General features: G+C 39.0%; 1 protein-coding gene across 1 annotated transcript in view; it reads left to right on the top strand.

The window, feature by feature from the left end:
- ctc1 (CTS telomere maintenance complex component 1) overlaps positions 1-26742 on the top strand; it is a 76247-nt gene that overhangs the window by 48986 nt on the left and 519 nt on the right. The window contains exons 19-23 of the mRNA XM_073032572.1: positions 400-477; positions 1579-1744; positions 4133-4197; positions 7764-7929; positions 11153-11282. Coding sequence (XP_072888673.1) covers positions 400-477; positions 1579-1744; positions 4133-4197; positions 7764-7929; positions 11153-11282 — 605 coding nt within the window. The remainder of the gene's footprint in view (positions 1-399; positions 478-1578; positions 1745-4132; positions 4198-7763; positions 7930-11152; positions 11283-26742) is intronic.

Below are 26742 nucleotides of genomic sequence, written 5' to 3'. Positions count from 1 at the left end.
GGAAATAAAAAGTAAATAAAAAGAATGCTGAAATACTGCAGCTTTCGTGTAGATACTAAGTGCTGAAAGCATTTTTGTGTTAGTTGCAGTGGGCAAGTAGAAGGGTTACTGTTTAATGCCAGTTATTCTCCATTTCTTCACAAATACTGACTCGATGTTTCTGGCATCTTCGCCTTTATTACTGAGAAATGTATTTTTATTTTGTCTTGTTGATATCTTGTCTTATGTACTCAACTATATTTTTAAAGGACTATTCTTGGATCCAATTAAAAAGACTGAGTCGTCATGTCCTGTAGTTAAGATCATATGTTTGAAGGACATCACTGTACAGCCAACATGATTTTTTTCTTCTCGAAAATAAAATCCATCTCATTTTAATCTGTTCAAATCATGTTTCAGACACAACAATGTATACTGCAAATTTGTGCCTTCTAGCAGTGTCTCTGTCCTTGAGTTGTCTTCACTGGATGGTAAAAGGTTGGTATGGTTATTTGTATTTTGCTTACTCTAAAAGATTAACATACTAAGTTGAAAGAACCTGTGTATCACAGCAGCGTTCAACTGTTCATTGCTTTTGGGCTTCCTAAACATTTCGTAGTTTATAATTTCATTATTGGCATTGTAATTTATTAATTTTAGAAGCATAATATCTGTAGGAAAATAGTTTTCATATTTTGCTTTTTTTAAACTTGTAACTTAAATAACAAATTTGAAAGTTGATGTAGAACAGAATGCAAAAAATGAATTGTGGGCCTTTGAGAAACTTCAGCAGTTTCTCAGTCAATTCCCAACTCAAAAGCCCAAGTTGGTTCTAATGTTTGAACGACCAGGAAAGGGCAGAAAGACTCCTCTGTCACGTTTTGTCCCAATTCCTCTATTGTGTGTACTCCTATACAATACGAGAATTGAGAGCAGTTTAACCAATTATAGCTTCATAGTGTTACGAGGGCAAAGTCACATGACCAGTGATGTAATCTAGCAACTGCCGCTATTGTACACAAAGTAATCAAGCATAGCTTAATTCTTGCATAGCTCTGTAGAAGGAAAGCACTGTACAATTGAGCTGAAAAATATAACTTCCTTGAAGAGACACACACAAAATGCTGCATGAACTCAGCAGGCCAGGCAGCATATATGGAAAAGAGTAAACAGTTGATGTTTCAGGCTGGGACTCCTTATCAGACTGGAAAGGAAGTGGAAAAGTTGGAGTAAGAAGGTGGGGGGAGGAGGAAGAAGTTGCGAGGTGGTAGGTGAAAATGGGAGAGGGGTAAAGGATGAAGTAAAGAGCTGGGAAGTTGATTGTTGTCAGAGATAAGGGCTGGAGAAGGGGAATCTGATAGGAGAGGTTAAAAGACCATGAGGTGAAAGGGAAACGGTAATGGGGAATGGTGAAGTTTTGTATAGACACTGGTTGAAACTGACCAGTATGAAGTGAGATTTGGGAATAATGGTCGCAAGAATTTCAGTGAATTGACATTGTTAATGTTTAGGGAAATGGTGTAACTGGTTAATTTGAAGTCAATGATAGTTAATTTTTAATTTACCTTGTAACAATGTTTTCTTTGTGTCTGCTTTCAGTTCGTTAAGCAGCGCACCAATTGCAGAGCAGCCCTTCGTCTATCTTGGAAATTTAATCTCTGGGCAGGAGAACTGCCAACAAGGCATTGTTTGTTGCCACGTAGTTAATGTTCACTCTCTGAAACTACAGTGGGTTTGCAGTCGTTGCAGCAGTATTTTTAAACAGGTTTGTTTCATTTTTTTTTATGTTTGAAAAGATAGAAACATTGCTGGGACACAAGGGGCTATTCAGAGTAGGAAATGCAGCAAATATACAAAAGGTTTCTCCCTATAAGAAATTCAAGTTTATAGATGTTGAAAGATTAATTGGATTTCTGAATGGACATTGAACCCATGAACATGACCTGATTACATTTTTTTATTCCTGTTTTTGCACTACTTATTTAATATATCAATTCACATTTTCTATTATGCATTGCATTGTACTGTTGCTGCAAAGACAGCAAATTTCCTGACATATGCTGGAGATGATAAACCTGATTGTGATATGTTGATAAGACCATAAGATGCAGGAGCAGAATCAGGCCATTTGGCCCATCGAGTCTGCTCTACCACTTCATTATGGCTGATCCAATTTTCCTCTCAGCCCTAATCTTCTGTCTTCTCCCCATATCCCTTCATACCATGATCAATTAAGAATCCAGCCACCTCTGCCTTAAATAAGACTTGGCCTCCATAGCTGCCTATGGTGAAGAATTCCACAGATACACCGCTCTTTGGCTAAAGAAATTCCTCATCACTGTTCTAAAAGGATGCCCTTCTATTCTGAGGCTAAACACAAAGTACACTGCAGATGTTGTGGTCAAATCATCACGTACAAACAAGCTTAATGAACTCAGCAGGTTGGGCAGCATCCGTTGAAATGAGCAGTCAACGCTTTGGGCCGTGACCCTTCGTTATTCTGGGGCTGTGTCCTCTGGTCTTGTACTCGCTCACCATAGGAAACATTCTTTCCACATCCACTCTACCAAGGCCTTTCACCATTTGATAGGTTTCAATTAGGTCACCCCTCATTCTTCTGAACTCTGGAGAATAAATGCCCAGAGCAATCAAACACTCTTCATACGACAAGCTATTCAAACCTGGAATCATTTTCCTGAACCTCTTTTGAACTCTCTACAGTTGCAGCACATCCTTTCTAAGAAAAGGGGCCCAGAACTGCTCACAATATACCTTGTATTGGGAAAGTGTCCCTTCTATGTTGTTTGGTTTGTTACTAGGTTATACTGTACCAATATTCTGCTGAAATCAAAAGTTTCAGCATAATATTGGCTCAGTATAACGTGATAACAGATTACTATTCTCTCCAAGCCGTGCAGGTGTGCAACTGTGCAGTAACTGTAATGCTCCTGCGCCTATGGCCTTTGATGCCATACAGCTGGGGTTTTCTTTTATATAAATGTCCCATGCAGTTTTCAGGCCATGTAAAAAAAATTTCCTGTGCAGAGCAAAGGTTGGCCCTTGCAGTTGTTTTTTTAAAAAAAAGTAGAGGGAACATTGTAACAAATGAAAGCTAAATTTGATCAAATAAAACTTGATTTCAGGTATCAAAGGTTCAAAGGTCCAATTTAATGTCAGAGAAATGTACACAATATACATCCTGAAATGCTTTTTCTTCACAAACGTCCAGGAAAACAGAGAAGTGCCCCAAAGAATGAACAACCGATAAATGTAAGAACCCCAAAGTCCCCCTGTGGGTCCCCTCCCTCCCGTACTTAAGTGGCAGCGAGCAATAATGCCACCCCCCCCAACAAAAAAAAAGCAAGCATCGGTTCCACCTCCAAAGACTTAGTGTTTCATCCGGCATACGACATACTGCAGATTCTCTCCCTCCCTAATAAGGGAGAAGGAGGTCTCTCCATTTTTCACCAGTGAGTAGGGAGACATAACAAAACAACTCGCTGGTTTATGACGTCAAAAGTCCATTATGTCACTTTTTCCGAGCTCTGTGCTTGAAGATCGCAAAGATTTCAGGCCCACAGCATATGTCTTGAGTCCCCCAACGACACATGGGCCTCCTGCTGTGACACTGACCCTCGATCAGCTTGTCTCCAGAGCCCCGAGATCTTAGGCTTTTGAATTCGCGTGGACTCTCAGGCCGAACCCTTGGCCGGTTATGGAACCCCGAGAGTCAGCGTGTAACTCCAGGTCAAGGTCTTCAAAAGTACCCTGAAAGGAAAAAATAGAGATATTAAAGATGGAAATAAGAGCTTTTTCCAAAGATGCAAGTAAAGGAGTCGCAGTTTAGTGCCATCTTAACTTTGCCCTGCCTTCGGTTTGACAGAGTAGTGCAGATTAAAAATCTGTCACCAAATTTCTGAATATAATGATTGTAAATGGGCATAGTGTGGAAAGAAAAGTGACATTTTCAAGAGCTTCAAGCATATGGATCAAAGTACTTCCATGATGAAGAATACAGAATTATGTTTAAAAATAGTTGATTGGGGAATTAAAATTCAAGGTGAAGTTGAGAGTCTGGGTACTCATTTGGTGTCTTATTCACTTTTCAATAATGTATTTAATAATTAAATTATAATTTGATTTCTTCATTTAGGGAAGGTGTACACGAAACTCTGAACCCTGCCCATCTGCAGATGGTGTATTTCAAGCTTCTGCAAAGTAAGCATTGAGTATTTGGGAGCTGTTTTTTTTTAAATGAGCACCATAAGATCATTCTCTGTTTCAGCCACCCATGTGTTCAAGTCATAGAAAGTTAGCATTATCTCTCAGAATTTGGAATTCACTTAAATGGGGAAGTTTTAGCTCCTGATGACTAGAGTTTGTGCACACACTAGCTTACAAGTCAATGTAATCAAACTCAAAAGATTGTTTCAGTGTGGTGAATGTTTTCCCTCTAACAATGGATGACTAATATCTAAGCACACGTGCAAAAGAAGTTCGGACACAAAGGGTATATGTTGGAATGACACATGCCACAAATATTCAGCGGTCACTTCACTGTCACATATTGGGTTTCATGGTGTAATCCATGAGTTGGATTTGGGTTTCTTCTCCGTGATATTAGTTGTCATCTTTTCCTACCTTTTACTCCCACTTGCTTCTCTGGGCATCAGCTCTTTTAAGGTTTGCCTGTCAAACATCAGACAGAGCTCTCCAGATGTGTTTGCTACCCACACTTGGCTCATTAGCATTATTGTACCTGTTTCAAGAGCCCGTTTAACGCTGCTGGCATTTAAGGCAGCAATGAAGGTCCTCCATCTGCAACAGTGTTCAGAGTTTCTTTCATCGTGTCATTACAGTACACGTAAGTTTCAGGTGGAGACTCAGGAGCACCATTGGATGTAAGATTCTTCATTACTGTTTTTGTAACAATTTTGTTTTACCAGTTAGGGTTGTTAGCCCTGAGCTGAACCCCCCCCCCCCCCCCCCCACAAACCTGGAGGACCTCTACCCTTTGACCTGTTTAGCATGGGTGACCCTACCAGGAGCCAAAGCATGAAGCCCTGACTCCAGCCATTATAGCTCTCCGGGTCATGTAAGCTTCCAAACTACAGGAAGGTTGTGGTCCTCTTGAATATACCTGTGCAGCATTTTATTTCCCATGATAAATTTGCTTTTTTTGATCTACTGTGGATACCAGTCACGGTTTCAAATTCTCTGTTCTGCAAATTTCTTCCTTTTTATCATTTACTAAAATTAAGATGTTATCTTCATTTGAGCACTTTGACCTTGCCGAGCACTGTCTTCGTCTTCACCCTCCAGTGGTTTTCAGTTTGTAAGCGCTGTGTTTAACAGCAGTGAATCTCAACCTATTGATTTACTTTGATTTTTCTTTTTTCCTCCAACCTGGTGGTGTTCTGTATTTCTTAATAAAAATTTTGAAAACAATCTCTGGACTGTCTCCTTTAGATTTGGAATACAGCTTGTAATTGCAAAGCCACTTGTAATATGATTGCAGAAAAAGCATTTTAAAACAAGTGGAATGGGCAGAAGTGTTTAAACCAATTAATTTAGGATGCATGAATAGGCTTGTTTCCCTGAGAGCCTATTGCAAACAAGATGTTGAAATGGAAAATGTATAGTAATGCTCATTTACTCTTTAATTACACTGCTTCTGCAGACCTTTTATGTTATTCTGCATTTACTGGCAACACTTGTAGAAATAAGGAATTTCTATGACGTTGGCTTTATAGATGCATTGTTCTGGAGCAAGAATTTTCTTTTATGGGCTACATGTGTTGCTGATAGAACTAGCATTTATAACCCATCCCTGGAGTAGTTTGGAAAATAACCTGACTGGCAAACTGTTGAATTAAGAGTTGAAGATGGATGTTGCTTTGCATTCATGGCTATGATGCTCGCAATATTGCTGCAGCTTTGATCCACAATATTAATTGGTCCCCTATCACTATCGAAGCATTGAACAAATTTAACTCTTCCATGGAGCAACACTCACAAAAATGCTGGAGGAGCTCTGCAAGTTCAGCAGCATCAATGGAAGAAACTGAACAGTCCTGATGATGAAGGGTCTCATCCTTAAATGTCACCTGTTCATTTGTCTAAATGCTGCCTGACCTACTGAGATCCGTGTGTGTTGACTCAGATTTCCACCATCTGCAATCTCTTGAAAATTTCTGTGCTATTTTTTCTGACCACTGAACAGTTATATTTATTTTCCTGGTGCTTTCTCTCAAGGCTTTTTTATTCTTTAAGAGCTATAAACAATAAATTCTGTTTTAAAGTCCCCTTATTCTCTAGCTGTCACAAATCTCCCAACACTTGGACATTAAGTAATACGTCCCATGTATGTTCACCTCAGTTGCTTTTAATCTGGTGCTAGATCCCCTCTTGAGACTGAGGTTCCATTAATTAGTCATATTGAGAGACTGACCCGTGCATTAGCACATTGGACCTACTACTGATTTTGAAAAGTCACAGTCTTCACTCTGGGTTTTCACTGACATTTTATGGGCTGCTCATAATTTAGTTTTTTTAATGTAATTATCATGGTTCTTGCAGTGACTTCTGCCATGCTAGGCTAGTCCTTTCAGTGCTTCAGTGCTGTTCTGTGGTAGTACCTGGAAATGTACAGTAAGATTGAAGCTATCCTCTGGTTCCTGTCCGGAACTTGTGTCTTGAACCTTGGTGAAGCCCAACTTGAAAGTGTACAATACTTAAAACACCACTGAAAGCTAATCTATAAACTGTGGCAATTGCCTTTACCGCAACTCCTTTCTCAGAATTAATTCCTTCGTCCTGTTTTCAGAAACAGAATCACATTGAAAACATCTGCCGATTTACTTCACTTGCCAAACTTTTAACGACCCTTGTGATCAAAGAAGTCAAATTTAAGTTTTGCAACAGTGTGTATAAATTTGTGCAGTTATTTGCAAGCCAAGTTTGATGAGAGAGCTATTTAAAAAAAAATTCATGCCATATCAGAATTTCTTCTCTGAGAGTTAATCTGATCATTCATTCTAAGTAGTCAACCTACCCTTCTCTATTAATTACATCAGTCACTCCACTAAACAGTAAACACTTTAAACCACTTTTAAAGATGCTGTTTATGTTTGTAAGTGCTAGTTATGTACATTTTATTCCATATCTACCTTTTTTATATACTTCTTGAATGCTTTTTGTTGCGTATCGTGCAACATACTACAACACATTCCTAATGCATGTAAATACATATGGCACGAGGGGCCCTACAATGGGAAGTTAAACCTGCCCAATGTCATCAAGGACACGTATACAGAATGGTGCAGGTAAAAGGCCAGCAATATCACGAAAGATTCCACCTAGCCTACTGGTGCACTGTTTGTCCTACACCTGTCGGGGATGAGATTATGTAGCATCCACTCCAGGGCCACGTGACTCAAAAACATCTACTTTCCCCCAAGCTGTCAGGCTGATCAGCACTTGCACTTATAATCCAGCCCATCACCCATTAACCTATCCCCCTTGTCTGCACCGCCTATGTACACCTAGCACCAATTTATGTACTTGCATAGTTACCCACGTATATAAGTTGTTAATTTTGTTTTAGAGGATTGCTTTTATGTTTGTATGCTTGGGTATTTTATATGCTGCAATGGATTGGAGTAACAATTATTTTGTTCTCCTTTACACTTTTGTGTGCTGAAGAATGACAATAAACAGCCTTGAATCTTGAATGTAGTTGATCCTTAATGGCTGTGTTAATATTGAGATCTGTTGTGTTGCAGCATTATTGTGGAGGATGGAACTGCAGAGGCATGGGTGTACTGTAAAGATAAACAAATAGCACATTTGCTACAACTCAGCTCAACCGAGTGGGAAGGATTGCAGCAACATGTTGCCCAGCAGGGCAGTGTGTACTTCCAATACCAGGGTCGCAGTGGCCATGAACTGGTAAGTTGAATGTCCACTTTGTTTATAAAAATCCTTATTTTAGAGCAGTCTTGACTTTAATGTAGTCAGATACATTTCGTCTGCATTTGAACTCACAAGAATAACATTCACTGTGAGAACTTCTCTGTTGCCCCTTATATAAATACCCTGAAGTGTTTCGTGCCTGTCAAGTGTAGGGTTGTGTGTTGTGGAGGTGTTGTAGCCCATTGGTGAAGATAGCTGTTGCCCTGACAATCAAGCTTAGTAGTGTATGGCTAATTTGTCTGCACATAATTTGTTTCTAAGTATCTGCAGTTGTTCAGGTCATATTATCCTGCTTTTATTGGGAAAAGTTGCTGTACCTAGTTTCTATATTTTAAGAAGAACTTGTGACATTGTTTGATGCACAAACATCATATTCCAAGAAATACATGTAGTATTTTCAATAAATCCTTTCATGGGAGGTTCTGATGTACACAATGTGGCAGCTATTTTGCATACAATGCCTCAGACAGATTGTTTGATCAGTTAATCTGCTTTGGTATTTTGGGAAAGTGTTGCAGACAAGGACTTAAAATTCCCTGCTTTTCAGGAGGAAGTATAATATATACTACAAATGCCCCTCCTTACATCCGTGCCACATTTTAACTCGTGCTATTTCACATCAAATTGACATCATATTTCAACACACATGATCCTTGTCATCCAGTGTATTCATTTACACGTTGCTGTGAAAGGTGCTACACCATATGGATGCTCTTTCTGAATTTTGGGTTAGAGAAGCTGTTCTCATGTTGAGTTTCCTTAAGTATTTCAATAAAAATGGTGGGTGTCCAGCAGTAAATCATTCAGTTTACTCCAGGACAGCCAGTGTCTTTTTCCATGACAGAAATGACAAATTGAAAAAGCATAATTTTAAGGTGATTGGAGGAAAGTAGAGGGGCAAATTGGAGGTAGTCTTTCCCCCCCCCCCGCCACACAGTGGTCAGTGCATGGAATAAGATCCTAAGACATAGGAGTGGAATTAGGCTATTTGGCCCATTGGTTTGATCTGCCATTCAATCATGGCTGATACTTTTTTCCCCCTCCTCAGCCCCAGTCTCTAGCCTTCTCCCCATAAACTTCTATGCTGTATCCTATCAAGAACTGGTCAAGCTCTGCCTTAAATACATCCAATGACCTGGCTTCCTGTGGTAATAAATTCCACAAATTCACCACCCTCTGGCTAAAGAAATTTCTCTGCATCTGTTTTGAATGGGTGCCCCTGTGCCTGAGGCAGTGCCCTCTTGTCCTAGACTCCCCCACCATGGGAAGCTTCATTTCCACATCTACTCTGTCTAGGCCTTGCAACACTCGAAAGGTTTCAATGAGATCTCCCCTCGTCCTAAGTTCCAGCAATTACAGACCCAGAGCCATCAAACGTTCTTTGTATGATAACCCTTTTATTCCCAGAATCATCTTTGTAAACTTCCTCTGAACCCTCTCCAATGCCAGCACATCTTTTCTTAGATGAGGTCAAAACTGTTCACAATACTCAACGTGAGACCTCGTCATTGCCTTATAAAGGCTCAGCATCACATCCCTGCACTTGTATTCTAGACTTGAAATGAATGCTAACATTGCATTTGCCTTCCTCACCACCAACTCTACCTGCAAGTTAACCTTTAGGGTGTTCTGCATAAGATCTCCCAAGTCCCTTTGCATCTCAGATTTTTGGATTTTCTTCCTGTTTAGAAAATAGTCTGCGCACTTAGTGCATGACCATACATTTTCCAACATTGTATTTCATTTGCCAATCTCTTGCCTATTCTCCTAATCCAAGTCCTAATGCAGCCTGCCTGTTTCCTCAACACTACCTGCTCCTCCACCAATCTTTGTCTCATCTGCGAACTTGGCAACAAAGCCATCTATTCGATGATCTAAATCATTGATATGCAGCATAAAAAGAAGTGGTCCCAAAACCAACCCAGAATGCACTACAGGGGACGATGGTAAAAGCAGATAAATTAAGGATATTTAAAACAAGCACATGGATGAAATGAAAGTGGAGGGTGATGTGGAAGGGTAGGGTTAGATTGATCTTGGAAGTCAAAAGGTCGGCACAACATTGTGCTCTGAAGGGCCTGTACTGTGCTGTAATGTTCTATGTTCCGAACACACCGAAAGATGGACGTGGTGAAAACGATTTGTTTGTTTATTTCTGGTCTAAAAGAACTTTTAATATTTGTTTAACCATTCTGTTGACTTTATAATATGTTGTTCTCTTTGTTCTGTTTGTGCATTACTCGTGTATATCATGGCAAGCTCTTGACTGAAAATCAAGAGAACTTGGCTGTAAAGCTCCTTAAGTTGTAGGAGCAGGACTAGGCCATTTGGTCCCTTTGAGTCTTCACTGGCGTTCTATCAAACTCATTCACTTACTATCCCTCTCAAGCTCATTCTTTTACCTTCACCCTAAGACACCCTTACTAATCAAGAACCTATTGATCTCGGCTTTACATATACCCAGTGGTGGCCTCCACACCTGCCTATGCAATGAATTCCAGTTTCACCGTCTTTTGGCTAGAGGAATTCCACCTATCTCTGTTCTAAAGGAACGTCTTTGTATTTAGCACACAACGATGTGCATAAAGGAAATTTCTTTGTCTAAATCTTGAATCTTTCTAATCTTGAGTTCTGGTGCTCTTGAACTGAGTGTACTGGGAAGTCTGTGCTCTCCCATTTCAACCTTCTGTGCAGTTTTCCACTGAATGTTTCCTCTGTATGCTCATCCTTCATTCATCCATCTCTTTCCTGGTGTATTCAAAATTCCTGAGTTTTTGTCTTTCACTTTAGCTCCAAACTTGGTGCATCTCCTTGCTTTGCAATTTTGTCCCACCATCACACAACCTAGTCAGAAGTATCTCAATTTCCCCCCTCAGCCATAAAGCTTATGAACCAGGGTAGATCCACCAAATCGCATTTTGCCTGATTTCCTCCATTGCTCTCTAACCCTCTGTCTTCCATTGGGCAATAGATTTGACTTTTATTTTCAACTATTATAGGATTAAACTATATCATGTTCTTTGTTTGAATCAAATAGATGTGGACAGAATGAATGTATAAATCAGAGTTTCAGTTTTGGGTCTTGGATGCCAAAGTTGTATCAGAGAAATTAACAAAGTGATGTTAGAATATAATGGCATTTAATCACTACAATCAAAGTATTGCAAGTTTAATTCACCTTTTGTTTTCGTAATTGCAGCATGAAGAGAATATTGGAGATCTCTTAATGCAATACCTCGGAGTGGTCTGTGCTAGCCCTGTAGTCTGCAGATCCATTCAACTGCTCTTCAAAGTTGAGTCAAGAAGCAGACGCAAGTTAAAACAGATGGGTAAGTTGCTTTGTGGTCATTCTTCTACATTGGTGCTTGATACAAAATCGTGAGGATAAAACTGAATGAACGTAACCAAAATTGGTTGAACCTTTATTATCAAAAACTCACCGGAAGCTCAGTTGATATTGCTTGATGTTGAATTTAATTCTACTTCTGTTAATTGTCGTATTTGGCTGACCGCTCAATGTTATTTATTTAAAGTGTTGATTATTTCCTGTCAATTCAGCCGAATAGAATTTTTTAAAATTAAGTTTTTTAGTTTGTGTTGGCAGTGTTGAATTTGTAACTTCTTGTGATTGTGACATTAAAAAAAACACTTGTTATTTGCAACAATATGTCAAAGCAAAGAAATTTAGGATTGTTTTTAATTCAATACTCAGGACTATAATCCTACTTTGGGCTCATAAATATGTATGGTGGAACATAGCTTATCTAAGAATTTAATTCTGTAAAACACGTTAATCCCTTGCTTTGAAACCAAGGCAGTTGATAAAAGTGGCTGCCCATTTCAAATGGAGAATGTACATAAAATAACTCCTCAACTGCTTTTTGCATGACTTCATTTCTAAAGAACATTGGCTGTCTTTTGAGTGATCAATCTCTTTACTGAACCGACTTCCCATTACACCCCTGGTGTTTAGGGCAGCAATGAGGTCCTCCATCTCTGGCGGTGTTCGGAGCTTCATTCATAGTGTCTGTAGCTTCCTTTCGTGTTTTCACCAGTCAGTCATGCAAGTCCTGGGTGGAGATTCAGGAATACTGCTGCTCTCATGTGGAAGGTTTCTGTAACAGTTTTATTTTACCAGTCAGGGTTGTCAACCCTGAGCTGAACCCTCTGAATCTGGAGAACTAATGGACCACTCTTAATCTGGCCTCTACCCTTTGACCTTTTGGCAATGGTGACCCTACCTAGAGCCAAAGCATAAAGCCCTGATTCCAGTCAACAGCTCTCCGGGTCATTGAGGCACCCAAGCCTTCAAACCCTCTTGGAGGACTTTATTTGAGTTTACATGCAAATAGTTCTTTCATGATATCAGCTAACCAAGGCTCCACTGTAAAGCTTGAAGCCCATTATCCTTGGATCAGCATTGCTTAATGATTTCAGCTCTTGATTTAACAGTTCAATGTCATATTTTCCTTATAGCTTTTTTGTGAGGATCAGGCAAAATGTTATTTATTTTCAGATATTCTGGAGATGGTCACTCCAACTGTTTGAGGGTTAACAGTGCAGTGCAGAGTATGATGATGTTACACTCCCTCTGTGTAATTGCTCCAGACTGGCACTCCTTATTTCAGATGCTGAGTGCTTTATTGGGAACTGTGCATTAGGGAGATGGGGCCAATTCAGTTTCTTGAGTGTTTGTCCAAACTAGCTGTAGAGCAGTTATCTGTAAATTGTTTTTTGGCCGCGGCACTGGATGAGGTACAAAGTGCAGCATGTGCTAAGAAACAATATGAGCAACTTTTGCTCATGATAGGTAGTAGCTCAACAAAATAATATTTAGCTGAATGATAATGATTAGACATTAAGACTCGCAATTGAAGTTACTTTTCTAACTAGTAAACTACTGTTTCTCTTTTTCTACCTTACTTCTCCAAAGTTACTTTATCTCTAGCATTTGGTCATAGAGTACTAGAGCCACCATACAACAATGGAGAGCCATGGTAATGCAGCAGTTAGTGTGATGCTATTACAGCTTGGGGCGTCAGTGCTTGGAGTTCAATTCTGGTGCCATCTTTAAGGAGTTTGTATGTTCTCCCCATGGACTGTGTGGGTTTCCCTCCCCCAGTCCAAAGATTTGCCAGTTAGTAGGCTAATTGGTCATTGTAAACTGTTCTGTGATTAGGCTCGGGTTCCGTGGGTGGGTTGCTGGGTGGCAGAGCTCATTGGGCTGGAAGGGTCTTTTCCGTGCCGTAACTCTAAATAAATAAGCAACGTAGAACCAGGTCCGTCGACCCATCTGGTCCGTGCCAAACTATTAATCTGCCTAGTCCCATACGTGCACATAGAAAATAGTCCTCCAAACCACTCCCATCTACATACCATTCCAAACTTCTCCTAAATGTTGCAACTTGTTCCACAATCACACTGTCATTTGTTAACTTTTCCACAAGCTAACATATTTGAAGGCACTTCTGTCTGTGCATGAGTTGGTGAAAACTTCTCTGCATGCACTGCAATCAGTTTTTATTCAATTCTTGCTCATAGATTAAATGAGTTAACTGAGAATTCCAAATCTTGTTTCTTAATAATTAGTTGTTAATTGGATATTTTTCCTATTTCTTTCAAGAGAAGCATTTAGTGAATTTGCTATTTTGAGTTAGCTATACAAGTGAGTCATAATTTCAATTGCCAATATAATCTCCTGTTGTGTGACGCAAATAGATTGTAATGTACTGGTAATAATTTCCTTGATCACAATTGGGGTACAAAATCTGTAATGGCAGAATCTGCTGCCATCTTGTGTGATTATTTTTTTAATTTTTTTTTGGCTTTTCATGTTATTGATTAGACAGTAGTCATGACTTGATTTTCCAGGTGCTGAGAACACATGGGTCTGACTTGAACTTTTAGCCATATCATATTTGTTCCTAAATCTAAAGTTTTCTGTCACTGATGATAGTCATGACATCGCAGGTGGGAGATTTGGCAAATGTATTACTTTCAGTACCAAGGTGAGTTGTTTAGACCCATCCTTATTGAAGATGGTTATATGCTGATGGGACAGCAATGTTGCCTATCACATAATACTCAAGTCAGAATCTTTGATTAAGTTGATGTTTGTGACACCAGTGAGATGTGCTGTCTTCTCACTGCTGCCATCAGGAAGAAGATACAAGGACTCGAGACTTACACCACCAAGTTCATGAACGCTTACTGTCCTTCATTCATCAGACTCTTGAACCAAAGGTGATAACTTCACTCAACTTCACTTGCCCCATCAATTGAAATGTTTCCACAACTACTGGGCTCACTTTCAAGGACTCTTCATCTCATCTTCTCAATATTATTGCTTATTTATTTAGTTTTGTTTCTTAGCATTTGCACAGCTTGTTGTCTTTTCACTCTGGTTGAAAGCCCTAGTTTGGCAGTTGTCCATTGATTCTGTGGTTGTTACTGTTCTATAAATTTGTTGAGGATGCCCTCAAGAAAATGAATCTCAGAGTTCTATATGGTGACATATATGTACTTTGATAATTTACTTTGTACTTTGCCCTGTCTTAATGTTTTACTCTTGGGTGTGGAAGTTTTTAACACCCTGTTGGAGATTTAAATGACTTTGGTTAGTTCAGTGGAAGATATTTTTCTTACTCCACCCCAGAACATAATCTGCAGAATTAGTCATGTTTTGAGAGTTGTGGGCATGCCAAAGTGCAACATATCATTTAATTACTTTTGAAATGAATTCACCTTTGTAAAGGAGGCCCTACTTTCGCCAAGTGGCTCACCGTCCACCAAAGAGTAGTCAGAAATTGACCGGAGTAAAATGAGGCTTGTGTGTTTGGTAGCTAGAAACGGGAGACACACAAGTAACAAACAGTGACTATCTTCAATAAGTCATGTAGCCAACAATGCTCGTGACTAATGCCTTTGCTAAATCTTCTGCCAAAATCTTTATTTTGCAATGAATAGGCTGACACTTTAGACACTGTGGTTGTGTAATCTACAGTGAATAATTCGCCACCTGATTCCCTGCAACTACTTAATCTAAAAACCACAAGTCAGATGATGAATTCTTTTAGCTTCATTTCAAAAAAAAATCTCCTCTCTTGATACTGTCAGAACTGCACAGAACTATCACCTCACAAATTGTTCATAGTCGTCGTCACTATGTGCTGTGCCGTATGACATAGGCCATAATGGTCTTTCCATGATCGTGCTTATTCTTGGCACAGTTTTCCATAAAAGTGGTTTGCCATTGCCTTCTAGGCGGTGTCTTTACAAGATGGGTGACACCAGCCATTATTGATACTCTTCAGAGATTGCCTGGCATCAGTGGTCACATCACCAGGATTTGTGATATGCACCAACTACTTGTATGACCATTTGCCACCTGCTCCCATGGCTGCACTTGACCCTGATCAGTTGGGGGGAGCGGGTGAAGTTGTGGTGGCTAAGCAAGTGCTATACCTTGCCCAAGGAAGACCTGCAGGCTAGCGGAGGGAAGGAGTGCTTTACACCTCCTTTGATAGAGACAATTCTCCCCCCTCCCACTAGATTCTATAGTAATCTTCATCAAACTCAAATAATACACGTGCACAGTCTGTGGTTATTCTTGAAATGTCTGCAACCTTTGATTTTTTGTTTACATTTTGGTTGGCTGTCAGGGTTGGACTGCCTTTGCCTGTTTTTATTTTAGCCTACCCAGTCACAGTCACAGAATCTCCTACAGTGGCTTCTTTCCACCACACCATTACATGTATTTTATTTATAATGTGCTACCCTCAGTAATATTGTTTGAACAAGGTGGACATCATATTCCACATTATGCTGGTACCCTGCATTCCCTCACCACATTTTTCTGAATTGTTCTTCTGGCTCCATAATGTCAAACTGCTATGTGTGATCTTGCCTAAAATCAGCCAAAGTTCCATCTACTTAAACCTTGCTTAAAATGAAGCCATTGTCTTGGGTTCCCGTTTTAAAGATTAAAAGACTGCGTATTGGCTTTGTCACATGTACGTTGAAAAACAGTGAAATGCATCGTTAACAACAATGACCATCACATTCCAAGGATGTGCTGGGGTTGCTCAGATGTGTCTCCCTGCTTCCAGCACCAATTTAGCATGCCCACAACTTGCATGCAATATTACAATTTTTTTTTCAGTGCTGACTCCATTCCCTGCCTTTGGCTGAACTTGTTTGCCACCAAGGGATATCTGATGCAATGTTTCTCTATAGCATAAAGTCTCTCAACCACCACCACCAGAATATTGTCTACTTCAGCCTCATTCTATGTGCAGCTGAATCTCTCCTTGTTCCCATTGTTTCCAGATGCAACTGTTTTCGTATTCTGGTTATTCTCCTTTATTTAAAATTGAACTCCTGTCCAAATATCATACAAGGTTCTTCTAAATTGTAATTCCCCTGTATTTGCTGACCTACTCTAATTGTTTCTTCAAAGTTTCAAAATGACATTTTTTAACCTCCCTGCCTTCATCCCTCTTATTTTAATCTCTTACAATTCCACAGCTCTGAGATCTCTGCATTCCTCTAACTTTTTTTCTTGTGACATGTCTCACTATTTTTGCACCACAGTTGGTGACACTGAATTTAGGCCATCAATTCTCATGTCTCCAGTATTCTTTTTCTAAATCCTCAGATTTTGCATTTTTATTTACATACACTCTAAACTTTAGATCACCCATCATTGGCTCTGAGTTGTATTTTAGGCCTAGCAACAGTTTACAGCACTGATTGTGGCACATCAGTGCAGATTGTTCTAATAATTTGTGTCCTCTGGACTTAAAAGCGGCTCCAGGATCCTTAACAATCTGCTTCTGTGGGAAATGTAGTACGATTGGGCCAATATTGACATCTTAGAAAGAAGTATCTTTTACCAGGCTGTAGCAGAGGCCCAAGGTTTAAGTTATGAATATTGTACAAGTTGACCTCAGAATGTTTCATTGGAAGACTGACTGCAGACATAATGAACAGATATCTTTCTCACCCCGCCCAAAGTTAGCATGTGTTGGTGTAGTGGAAACCTAGTATTTGAATATTCTTTGCTGAGCTGAAAATATGGGAGTGCAGTCCAAAGAGTCATCCAGTGATGTGGCTGGGTGTTTTTCCGAGAAGGGAAAATCACTGCTCTTGGCAAATGGCATAGAAAGTAGGGTAAGTACAGGTTTCTTGCCATCCCTTTGATAGAATTGTGGAAACCTTAATATAGGAGGCAACCTCGAAGGCCTCAAGCCCCGTCTGATCTAGATGGCTGTGCATGCCCTCACTCAAGGGAGGTTATACTGCATCTACCCAATCTTCAAAGATGAGTTCACTTCTCTGTTTACTCTCCACACTGAATTTAACTGCCAATGTGCACTATTTGGGTCCCCCCCCCCCCTCCCTACCAAGGAGGAGATGCTTCCGGCTACCAAAGTAGTTTAAACACAGTTCATTTACTTTTAGTGATGTGTTTAAATTTAAACACCGTTCTTAAAGCATATCTAAAGTAAGGATCCTTAACTTATAACAGACTTCCAAATTACAAACTAATTTTGAAATACAAAGGATTTCCAAAACACAGGTACAATTCCTCGAAGCTAAAAAGACATATCCATGAGCTGCAGACAAACGATTCATTTCTCGCAGGAATCGAAGGCAGAGGAATGGATTCTAATTTGCCCCATGTTTCTGTCATTCTTCTTAATGTTCCTGGACCATTCTTTAAAAAGTCTGGACTGCTCTCTGCATTTATACTGTTTTCCTGCCGCTTGGGTGACTTCATGCGCGTGGTTTTTTTTTTCCAGATACCTTTTAACGCAAATATCTAAAAGTTTCTGGAGATAGAGATCTCGGGTACCCACAGTTAATGCTGTAAACTGATCAGCTGTTTGATATGCTAAGTGATAATATTAATCTGGTTTGTAAGCTTCTTTGAACTAAACAATTTAGCCAGCGTTATTGAGTTTGAAACAAGTCGAATTAACATACCCATTGTCTTTTACTGCACCTCTTCATCAGTTAGAACATAGAACAATACAGCACAGTACAGGCCCTTCGGCCCACAATGTTGTGCTGACCCTTAATCCCTGCCTCCCATATAACCCCCCCCCCCCCCCACCTTAAATTCCTCCATATACCTGTCTAGTAGTCTGTTACTAATGTATCTGCCTCCACCACTGACTCAGGCCCGGGTACTCACTGTCTTTTTAGCTTCAAATTGAGTATTGCTTGCAATTTACATTAGGAATTGAAAACTGGCTCCTGTTTACAATAGGCAGCTAAACAAAGAATATTGGTTGGAAATTTAACCAATATAAACAATACCTTGATTTTTTTTTAAGAAGTGTCGGCTGCTAGTGTTTAGAAAGCTAAGCTTGGCAAAAAAAGACCCCCTGGCCTTGGGTAGTGAATATCCATCACAGCTTTTCTCCAGGATCTAATTTGTGATTTTTGTGTTTATTCTTGTACCTTATTTATGTGATCCTCACATTTTTCCTTTAAGTTGTATAGTTAACATCTTTGACAGAAACCACATTTGTATTTATAGAATGTCTTAAATCTTCATGTGCAATCAGTTATCTTTGCAATGTAATGTTAAAACATTAATCATTGTGAACATAGCAAGTTATTGACAGTAGCAATGACAAACCTGATGGTGTTGATTTGCATAGTGTTGGCTGGATTGTATCTGTAGGGTCCCTTATTTTCAAGTAGCACCACATGATCTTAAGCATTTCATCCAAATCAGCCATTTCAGGTTTAAAGGACAAAACCTTTGTTAATGCAGCAGTTGGTGACACTGTATAGGTGTGTCTCTGTTTCTGAGTTTGAAAAACAATCAGAATTTGATAGGATGATTGTAATTTCTAGTTTGGAACTTCCCCTTTTCCCTTGCACTAATAGCAAATAGCTTTGGCCCTTTAACGTTCTGCAAACATTTGTGTCATACTAGATGGTCTGTTTTTTTTCCCCCCTGTAACTTGAAGATGGTAATAATTTAGTGGTGTTCATGACCTCTAGTTCTAATTTACTTTATAGTCAATGAGGTAATAAACAATAGCCACTATTGTAAAGTAGGAAATGTGACAGCTGCCTTGAGTGCAAGCCCAACAAGGCACTTGATCTGTTCCTGAGGTATAAACTAGTGGGTTTTAAAATACTTTATATGTCCACCTTGCGGAGAACAAATAGGCTTAGCTTATAATTCCTTTAAGAGGTAGCCCCTCCAATGCTTCAGTGCCTCCTTATTTGGATTCTGGATTATCAATTGAGTAGTTTGTATGAGGTCTCTGCACTGGGACCTAGTCACTGTCATACAACATGGATACAGGCCCTTTGGCCCAATGGGTCCATGCTGAAAACAGTGCCCCAACCATCTAGTCAAAATTCCTTCTGAGCCTCGCCCCTGCATGTACCTATCCAAGTACCTGCCTCAACCCCTTCAGGCAGCTTGCTCCATATACTCACAACCCTCTGCATGGAAAAAGTTGCCCATCAGATCCCTTTTAAAACTTTCCCCTCTCATCCAAACCATGCCCTCTGACTTTAGACTCTCTACTCTGGCGAGAAGACTGCTACCTTATATAAGGCTCTCATAATTTTAAACATTTTGGGAAGGCTACCTCCTCTTTCTCCTATATTCCAATAAAGACCTAGCCTGGCCAACCTTTCCCTACAACTCAATTGGTCCTTTTTATTTGGATGCATGGGTGCCCTGGTTCACAACTCTTTCAGGTGCCTTAAGTGAGATCTTTTCCACGTAGAGGATAGCTTCAACATTACTGATAACTAGCCACTTTGGTGCTTAATATGTTTTTTGAACAACTTTTTTCCCCTAAGATCTGTTCATGATTATCTCTGGATCTCCTCTTCAATATCACAAATCATATTAAAGATATTCTCAATCTCCTTTCCAAAACGTATTGCTTCACAGTGAACTGAGATTTCCACTTAACAATGCACTACGTGATATTTCACTATGCTAAAATCACTGGTTAAATTAGAGAACAAGGCTCAATGGGAGATACCTGGGCTCATGATTAACTGCAGTGTGAAAAAGGAAAAAAAATCTCATTTTTATTGCTCAATATCTTTCCTTTACCCTTTTTGTCCCAGAATTAATCTTTGGCAAGTTACTGTGTGTGTTCATCTTGTTTGTCTCTTTGTCATATGTTGGTGTTGAGTGAAAAATTTATTGCCAACATTGTGGTTAGTGCAGTTTGGTGTATCCTTTCCTGTTGTCTGTTTATCGTGCAAGCATGAAGGCACAGTTCTTTTGGTTGCAATTCTTCTTTCTTCTAGTGGTAGCTTGTTCTAGTGATTTCCAACTCTTCTCTAATTTGTTCATGTTGTTCAGCTGCATTGGTTGCACTTGAGCAATTGAAACAAGATTTTGAAGGAGAATGCTTGGTATCACATTTGCCTTAATTCTTTAATCTTTATTAAAATAAACATTGAGATTCTCTGCTGAAGGTTGCTACACAAGTCCTTATTGGTTGTGTACTTGTTGATGGCACTGCTTATCTGCATGGTCTTTTTCTTACTCACTTTCCTCAATGCTCTTGAGTTCTCTAGTCACAGTTTGACTCTGAAGTGGAAGATAGCCAAGCATGCTAATGCTACCTTGTATTGGATTTGCTTTCCCATTTCCAAATGTGGTTAAGGTTTTATAATTTTCATCATCTTAATTGATATTTGTAGAACAAAGCAGAGTTCATCCCATATCTCAGTTCTTTTAGCCTCTTTTTAAAAACACCATTTCCAAAGATGTGAGCAGTGCCGTTTTCAGAGATAGATTTGGAGATTGGCATAGCAGCATCTTATTTTTGTTAAAATTTGTCAGTTGCTCTGTCATTCCTCAGATGTCAGTTGTAAAATACTACAATGCAGAAGCGTGCCCTTTGGCCCATTCAGTCTGTGCCGAACTGTTAGTCTGCCTTGGCCTGTCAACCTGCACCAGGGCTACAGACCTCCATCCATGTACTTGTACAAATTTCTTTTAACTTTTGAAGTCTACCTTGCTTCCACCACTCCCACTGGCACCTCATTCCACACTCACAGCACCTTCTGAGTGAAGAAGCGTACACTTCCTCAGACATTGCCTCCTTGATTTCCATCACCAGACTAGGTTGGAATTGCACTTAAGGGTCAGTAGTCATAAATTGGTCCTGGCATTTCTCCTAAATATTTGAGCTATGCGTGGAGACCTATTTCCATCTTCCTAACTGGGGTGGTCCTCAGTGTGACTTGGATTTCGGCACAGAGGCAGATAATACATAAAATTTGTCATTCTCACCTCTTTGTGTTTATATTTGTGTTTTTTTCCCTTTTATTTCCATTGGTCGAAGGGTACAAAGCAAAGAATGGGAATAAGTGAGTCCTACAGTTTGCTAGATTGCTACCAATGCTGTCCCACAGCTATTCACAATTTGTTAATGTCTTGGACATAAAGATATTGAGTATACTATATCCAATATGACCAATGATGTAAAGCTTGAAGGTGTAGTGTGCTGTGAGGAAGTCAGAAATGTTCTTCAGAGTGGTATTAAGCAGGTGACCACAATGGTGGCAGATGGAGCACAATATGGAAAATAAGATGTTGTTCTTTTTGATAGATAGAATTGGAAAAGCATCCATTATGAATGTTGAGCATCTCTCAAGGCTAGGGGGCAGATGGATCTTGGTGTGGTGGTTCATGAAATAGAAAAAGTAAAGGTGAAGATGCCACAAGCAATTTGGAAGACAAATATGTTGTTCTTGATTGCAAGAGAGTTGGAGGACAAAAGTAAGCGAGTTTTGCTGAGATTGTACAGGGGTTTAGAGTACACTGCACTTTTTGCTTCCTTACCTTAAGCCTATCCTTTCAATTAGCTCAGAGTAGATTGGCTAGATTCACTCTGAGATAAGCATTTGCTTTATGAGCAAAGATGAATTAATTGGTATTCCCTGGACTTCAGAAGAATGAGAAGTGATCTCACAGAGGTACAAGATTCTGGAAGCAGTTGCCAAGGTAGATGCTAGGAAAATCTTTTGTTTTGAGATTAACTATTGATGCTGACCTAAGTGTTTTTTTTATTAATTCTCTACCTCAAGAGGATTGTGGATGAGCAGATATCAAATATATTCAACATTGGGATTGATAGGATTTTGCCCACTGAGAGAATTGAGGGATATATGGGAACTTGGTGGGATGGAATACAGGATCAGCCATGATCTTAATGTAAGGGCTCTGTGGCCTGTCTTTACTAGTTGTATTCTCTTTGTTCACAATCCACCTCAATTTCACTGTTCTATTTTGTTTGTCATGTGCAACAAGATTGTTGCTCATTTTATTGTCACAATTGTTCAAGTTGTGGTTTCATTAATTTGCATAGATGGTGACCGAGACATGATATTGCATTGTAAGTGTTGTATTACAGTATTTTTAATGCTTGGAATTAGTTTCTCTCTAAAACCGTGTCATAAGGAAATCATTGCACAGAAACAAATTCAATGGTGAGCATTAAACTTGTGTGAAACTTAACACGATTTCATGGTGTTTTTGCAGTGGTATATGATCAGTTCCTTTAACATAGCATTGTTTAGAGTCTTTTGTAGTTATGTGTACTGAGTACAATACCTTCTAATAATGGTCTATAACTATAGGACCGTATACAAATAATCTATCTTGACCGGGTTGAAAGTGATGCTCCCATTAGGGATATTTTTCTTTGTTGTAGTTTTCTCTATTCAATTTTTCCTATAAAGGAACGATGGTCCTTGCCTGTTCTTTGTCACAAAGAAATTTGTGTCCCAACTGTGATCCAGTAAGATTGTTTTTTAGGGATATCTAAGGTCTTTTTTTAAAAATGGGCATTTGGCACTGACTACTTGGAAAGCTTTTTAATTTAATAAAAATTCATAATTATAAAACTTTCAACTTTCTCTCTTCTCTTTCATGGAATTCATCTCATTCTTGTCACTGCCTTCCAAATGGTAATTTCCTATCCTAATGTAACTCTACAGTCTTATTAAAGTACTGAAAACCAGCTAAACTCATGGCTTAGAATATAGAACAACACTGCACAGGAACAGGCCCTTCAGCCAACAATGTTGTACTGAACCAATTAAATTAGTAATCAAGTGGCCAACTAAATTAATCCCTTGTGTCTACACAATGTCCATATCCTTCCATTTCCCGCACATTCATGTCCCTTAAAAATCCCTAGTTGATCTGCCTCTACCATCTCCCCAGGCAATGCATTCCAGGCACCCACCAGTCCATAAAAATAAAAAGCTTGCCCCACTCATCTCCTTTAACTTGCCCCCAATTGCTGTTCTATTCTGCTAAATTCCTTCATTTTCTTTAAAATGTATTCCATTCCTTTGCCCTCACCTTTGGGGGGGAATAAAATCTATTTTAAAAAGTTAATCTTGTGCGTACTGAGAATCACACAAGTACTTTCTCGGTACACGAGAAGAAAGTAAATGGTAAATAAGAAATGGGAGTGGAATTTATGGAAGAAGTGTTACCCATCAAATTTCAATTGCCACAGCCCTCTGAGTGAGACGCTACTCTTCAGTTTATTGGTCCTTTCCACATTTGGGAGTAGAGTGGCCAAGTAAGATGGCTGAGGCTAACACAAGGTCCAAGTTGGGACCTGGAGTTAGGAAGATGCTTCTATTTGGTTGTGAGAAAATGTGATGGTTGCAGAGGGAATTCAGAAGTTATTTACCTGACTGCTGCTAAGTCTGGAGAGATTTAATTAGGAAAAAAATAGCCATTCTATGGGTTGTGTTTTTTAAGAACAAAGGAGGATGAGGGAAGATTATTTGAAGTGTGGAAAATGGAGAAGATTAGATTGAACAAAAAGAACCTATTCGTTTGGCAGAAAGATCAATAGTTAGTGGCACGTGTAGATGGTAATTTATCAGAAGATTTAAATTTGAGGGGAAATGTTTCCTTCCAAAGTGTGGTGCTGTTTTGAACCACTCTTTGTGTTAAAGTGGAGCTGAGAAAGTACTTGGGTGAACTTGGACTCTTTTTGAGGATTAATAAATCAGCCATAATGGAGTGATGGAGCAGACTCAATGGTCTAATTCGGCTCCTATAGTTATTGTCTAACAAGTGCTGTGACCTAAAAGATGCAAATTGAATGTGACATTAGCTTCCATACCTTAGTTGACCATCAAGGACTTGCGTTGTGGGCTAAATCTCCTCCAGTGCCATGAATTTCTTGATTATGTATGCAACGAGTACGTGGTCAAAGGGTGCTTCAAAGGTTAAGTCTGTAGTATTACAAGCCATATGGAATTGAATCTTGTATCAATATTAATCCATCTTTTGATCAGTGTTGTCTACTCTTAGATTCAGATGCATTATAAAGTATTGTAGACTTTTTGAAATGCTAATTGGTGAAGAATGGCAGTGGAAGCTGTAGATGGAACTTGTTTAGTAGCTGTTGAGGCAGCAGCAATGCTATTTTGGTGGTGGTTTTGACAGTGATTAGTAATCCGCGTCATGAAGTCCAAAGGCAGGAGTCGCGAAAATCTGTAATTCAGTATTTTCTCAGTCCTTCTTGCAGACTCCCAATAATCTTTAATAATTTGTAAATTAAAAGGGTTGACTTTGTTAGAATTGGCAAAAGGGACCTAATACTTTGACTACTGTGGAATTTCTCATTTGTGCCCATTGACTTGACACCTTTCTCCAGGAGTCTACAGTTGATTTATTGAATGGAACCTCTTTAAAAATCATAAGTTTCAAAAAAAAAATGTAGTGCTTTTAGGTTTCGTTAAACTTTTTGAGTTATTGCTTTGTCACCATAAAGAACTGTATATATTTTAAATGGAATAATTATTGCACATGAATTGATGAAATTGTTTTAATTTATTGAGAATTATTTGACAAAGTCAAATCTGACGGGAGGCAAAGAGTAGGAGTAACTAGGTCCTTCAGCTGGAACCCAAGAGACTCACGGGATATTTGATTGATTTGGATGAGGGATTTAAACGTTGTACCTCCAAAGTTTGCAAACTGCAGAGTTGGGAAGGAGAGTGCATTAAAGTCCAGGTTGGTTTGGACTGGTTTAGGAAGTGAACAGATATGTGGAAGATGTAGGATAAATCTGATCTTATCTACTTTGGTAATAACAGGAAGGTATATTATCTGAATAGTGGTAGATTGGAGAAAAGAGAGGCACAACACGACCTTGGTGACTTTGTGCATCATTTGGTGAAGGTAGTCTTGCAGTTGAAGCAGAAATTAAGTCCTTAATAGTGAAGATCAAAATATAGGAGTAGGGATGTCTTGCTACAGTTGTACAGGACCTTGATGATAACTGCACCTTGAAGATTGTGCAGTTTTGGTTTCCTTATCTGAGAGTATATTCTTCCAGTGGAGCAGGTTCAGTGAAGGCTTAGTCAATTAATTCCTGAGATGGCAGGACTGATTATGAAGAGATTAGATCAGTTAGCTTTGTATTCACGAGAGTGTAGATGTTTGTGAGAAGATCACATAGAAACCTGCAAAATGTCAATAGGGCTGGTCAGATTAGTTGAAGGAAGGATGTCATCAATGGCCACAAGGTTACAATTTAAGAATAAGGAGAATGGAAATGATAAATATCCCAAAGTCACTGCTTTTTGAACGCCAACACATGCAACTGACTCTAAACTGTTCACCCTAAGCATGGTGTAGCATTTAACAGCCATACAAGTGCGCGCGACTGATTCCAGTTCAAACCTGTTCACCAGTAGCCTCATGGCCCAATTAAGTAGCATAGTGTCCCAAATAAATGAAGTGAATCCCAGCTATTTTCTAGTTTAGTTTTTATTCTTTAAGTGTTGCCCCAAATAAATGATGCCCCATTTACTGTTGGTAATAGAGAAGCTTTGGCAGAAATCCAAGGAATGCTCATCTTGGTTTGGAATGAAAATTAGAGGATGCCTTCCCTCCTTGCTGTGTCTTGTTTCATTCCTATCTTGACCCCCTCCCTCCCAAAGTAAAATGGAGTCTTTACTAAATGCTGCAAAAATGCACTTTGTAATATGGTAGAATTGTATCAATATCTGAATGTTATTCTGGGCAGTGCATTAAGGTGTTGGCAGATCGGGACTTCTAACTATTGGGCGTCGCAAAATCTAATCAATCACCTTTCACTACATCCAAAGTTTACAAATTATCATTTACATGTACATCAGAAGTTCTTAAGTTTTGCTCAGTTGCGGATAAATTCTGAGCAGGTGAATTTAAAGAACTGGGATTTGAACTCTACCAATACTTTTATGTTGAGATTTCTGATTTGACACAGAACAATTGGTTTAAGATGAGATTGGGTTCAAATTTGTTTTGATGTGGTTGCAGTAATGACCGCAAAGTTATTTTTAAAAAAATATTTGATTCGTAAATTCATTGATGTTTGTACTATGATTAGAAAAATTAAGATGTTACAGTATGCAATCATTGGTTTTGTATTTTTGTACATCTATCTTAACTATGAAGGGTTTACAGTATTTGGTTGACTAGTAATTAAATTAAATATTGTAAAGCATGTACATTAACATATTGAAATTATGGATTAAAAAGTGGAAAATAAGATGCTTTTACTGTAAAAGGTAAGATGCTTGAATATTTTGGAATGATGGAAAGAAAACTGCCCTTTGGATCTGATAATTACAAAATAGGGATTCATCAGACTATAAAATTTAATCTTACACCACAAAAATATGGAATTTGCTCTTTAATTGGAATGTGGTGTCATCTATGTGTTGTAATAATTTTGAAAGTGTTTTCCCTGTATTGCCAATATC

Source organism: Hemitrygon akajei, chromosome 30 (assembly GCF_048418815.1).
Source record: "Hemitrygon akajei chromosome 30, sHemAka1.3, whole genome shotgun sequence".
Classification (NCBI taxonomy): domain Eukaryota; kingdom Metazoa; phylum Chordata; class Chondrichthyes; order Myliobatiformes; family Dasyatidae; genus Hemitrygon; species Hemitrygon akajei.
The sequence above is the reverse complement of the archived record's forward strand: the minus strand, read 5'-3'. Positions and strand labels throughout refer to the sequence as shown.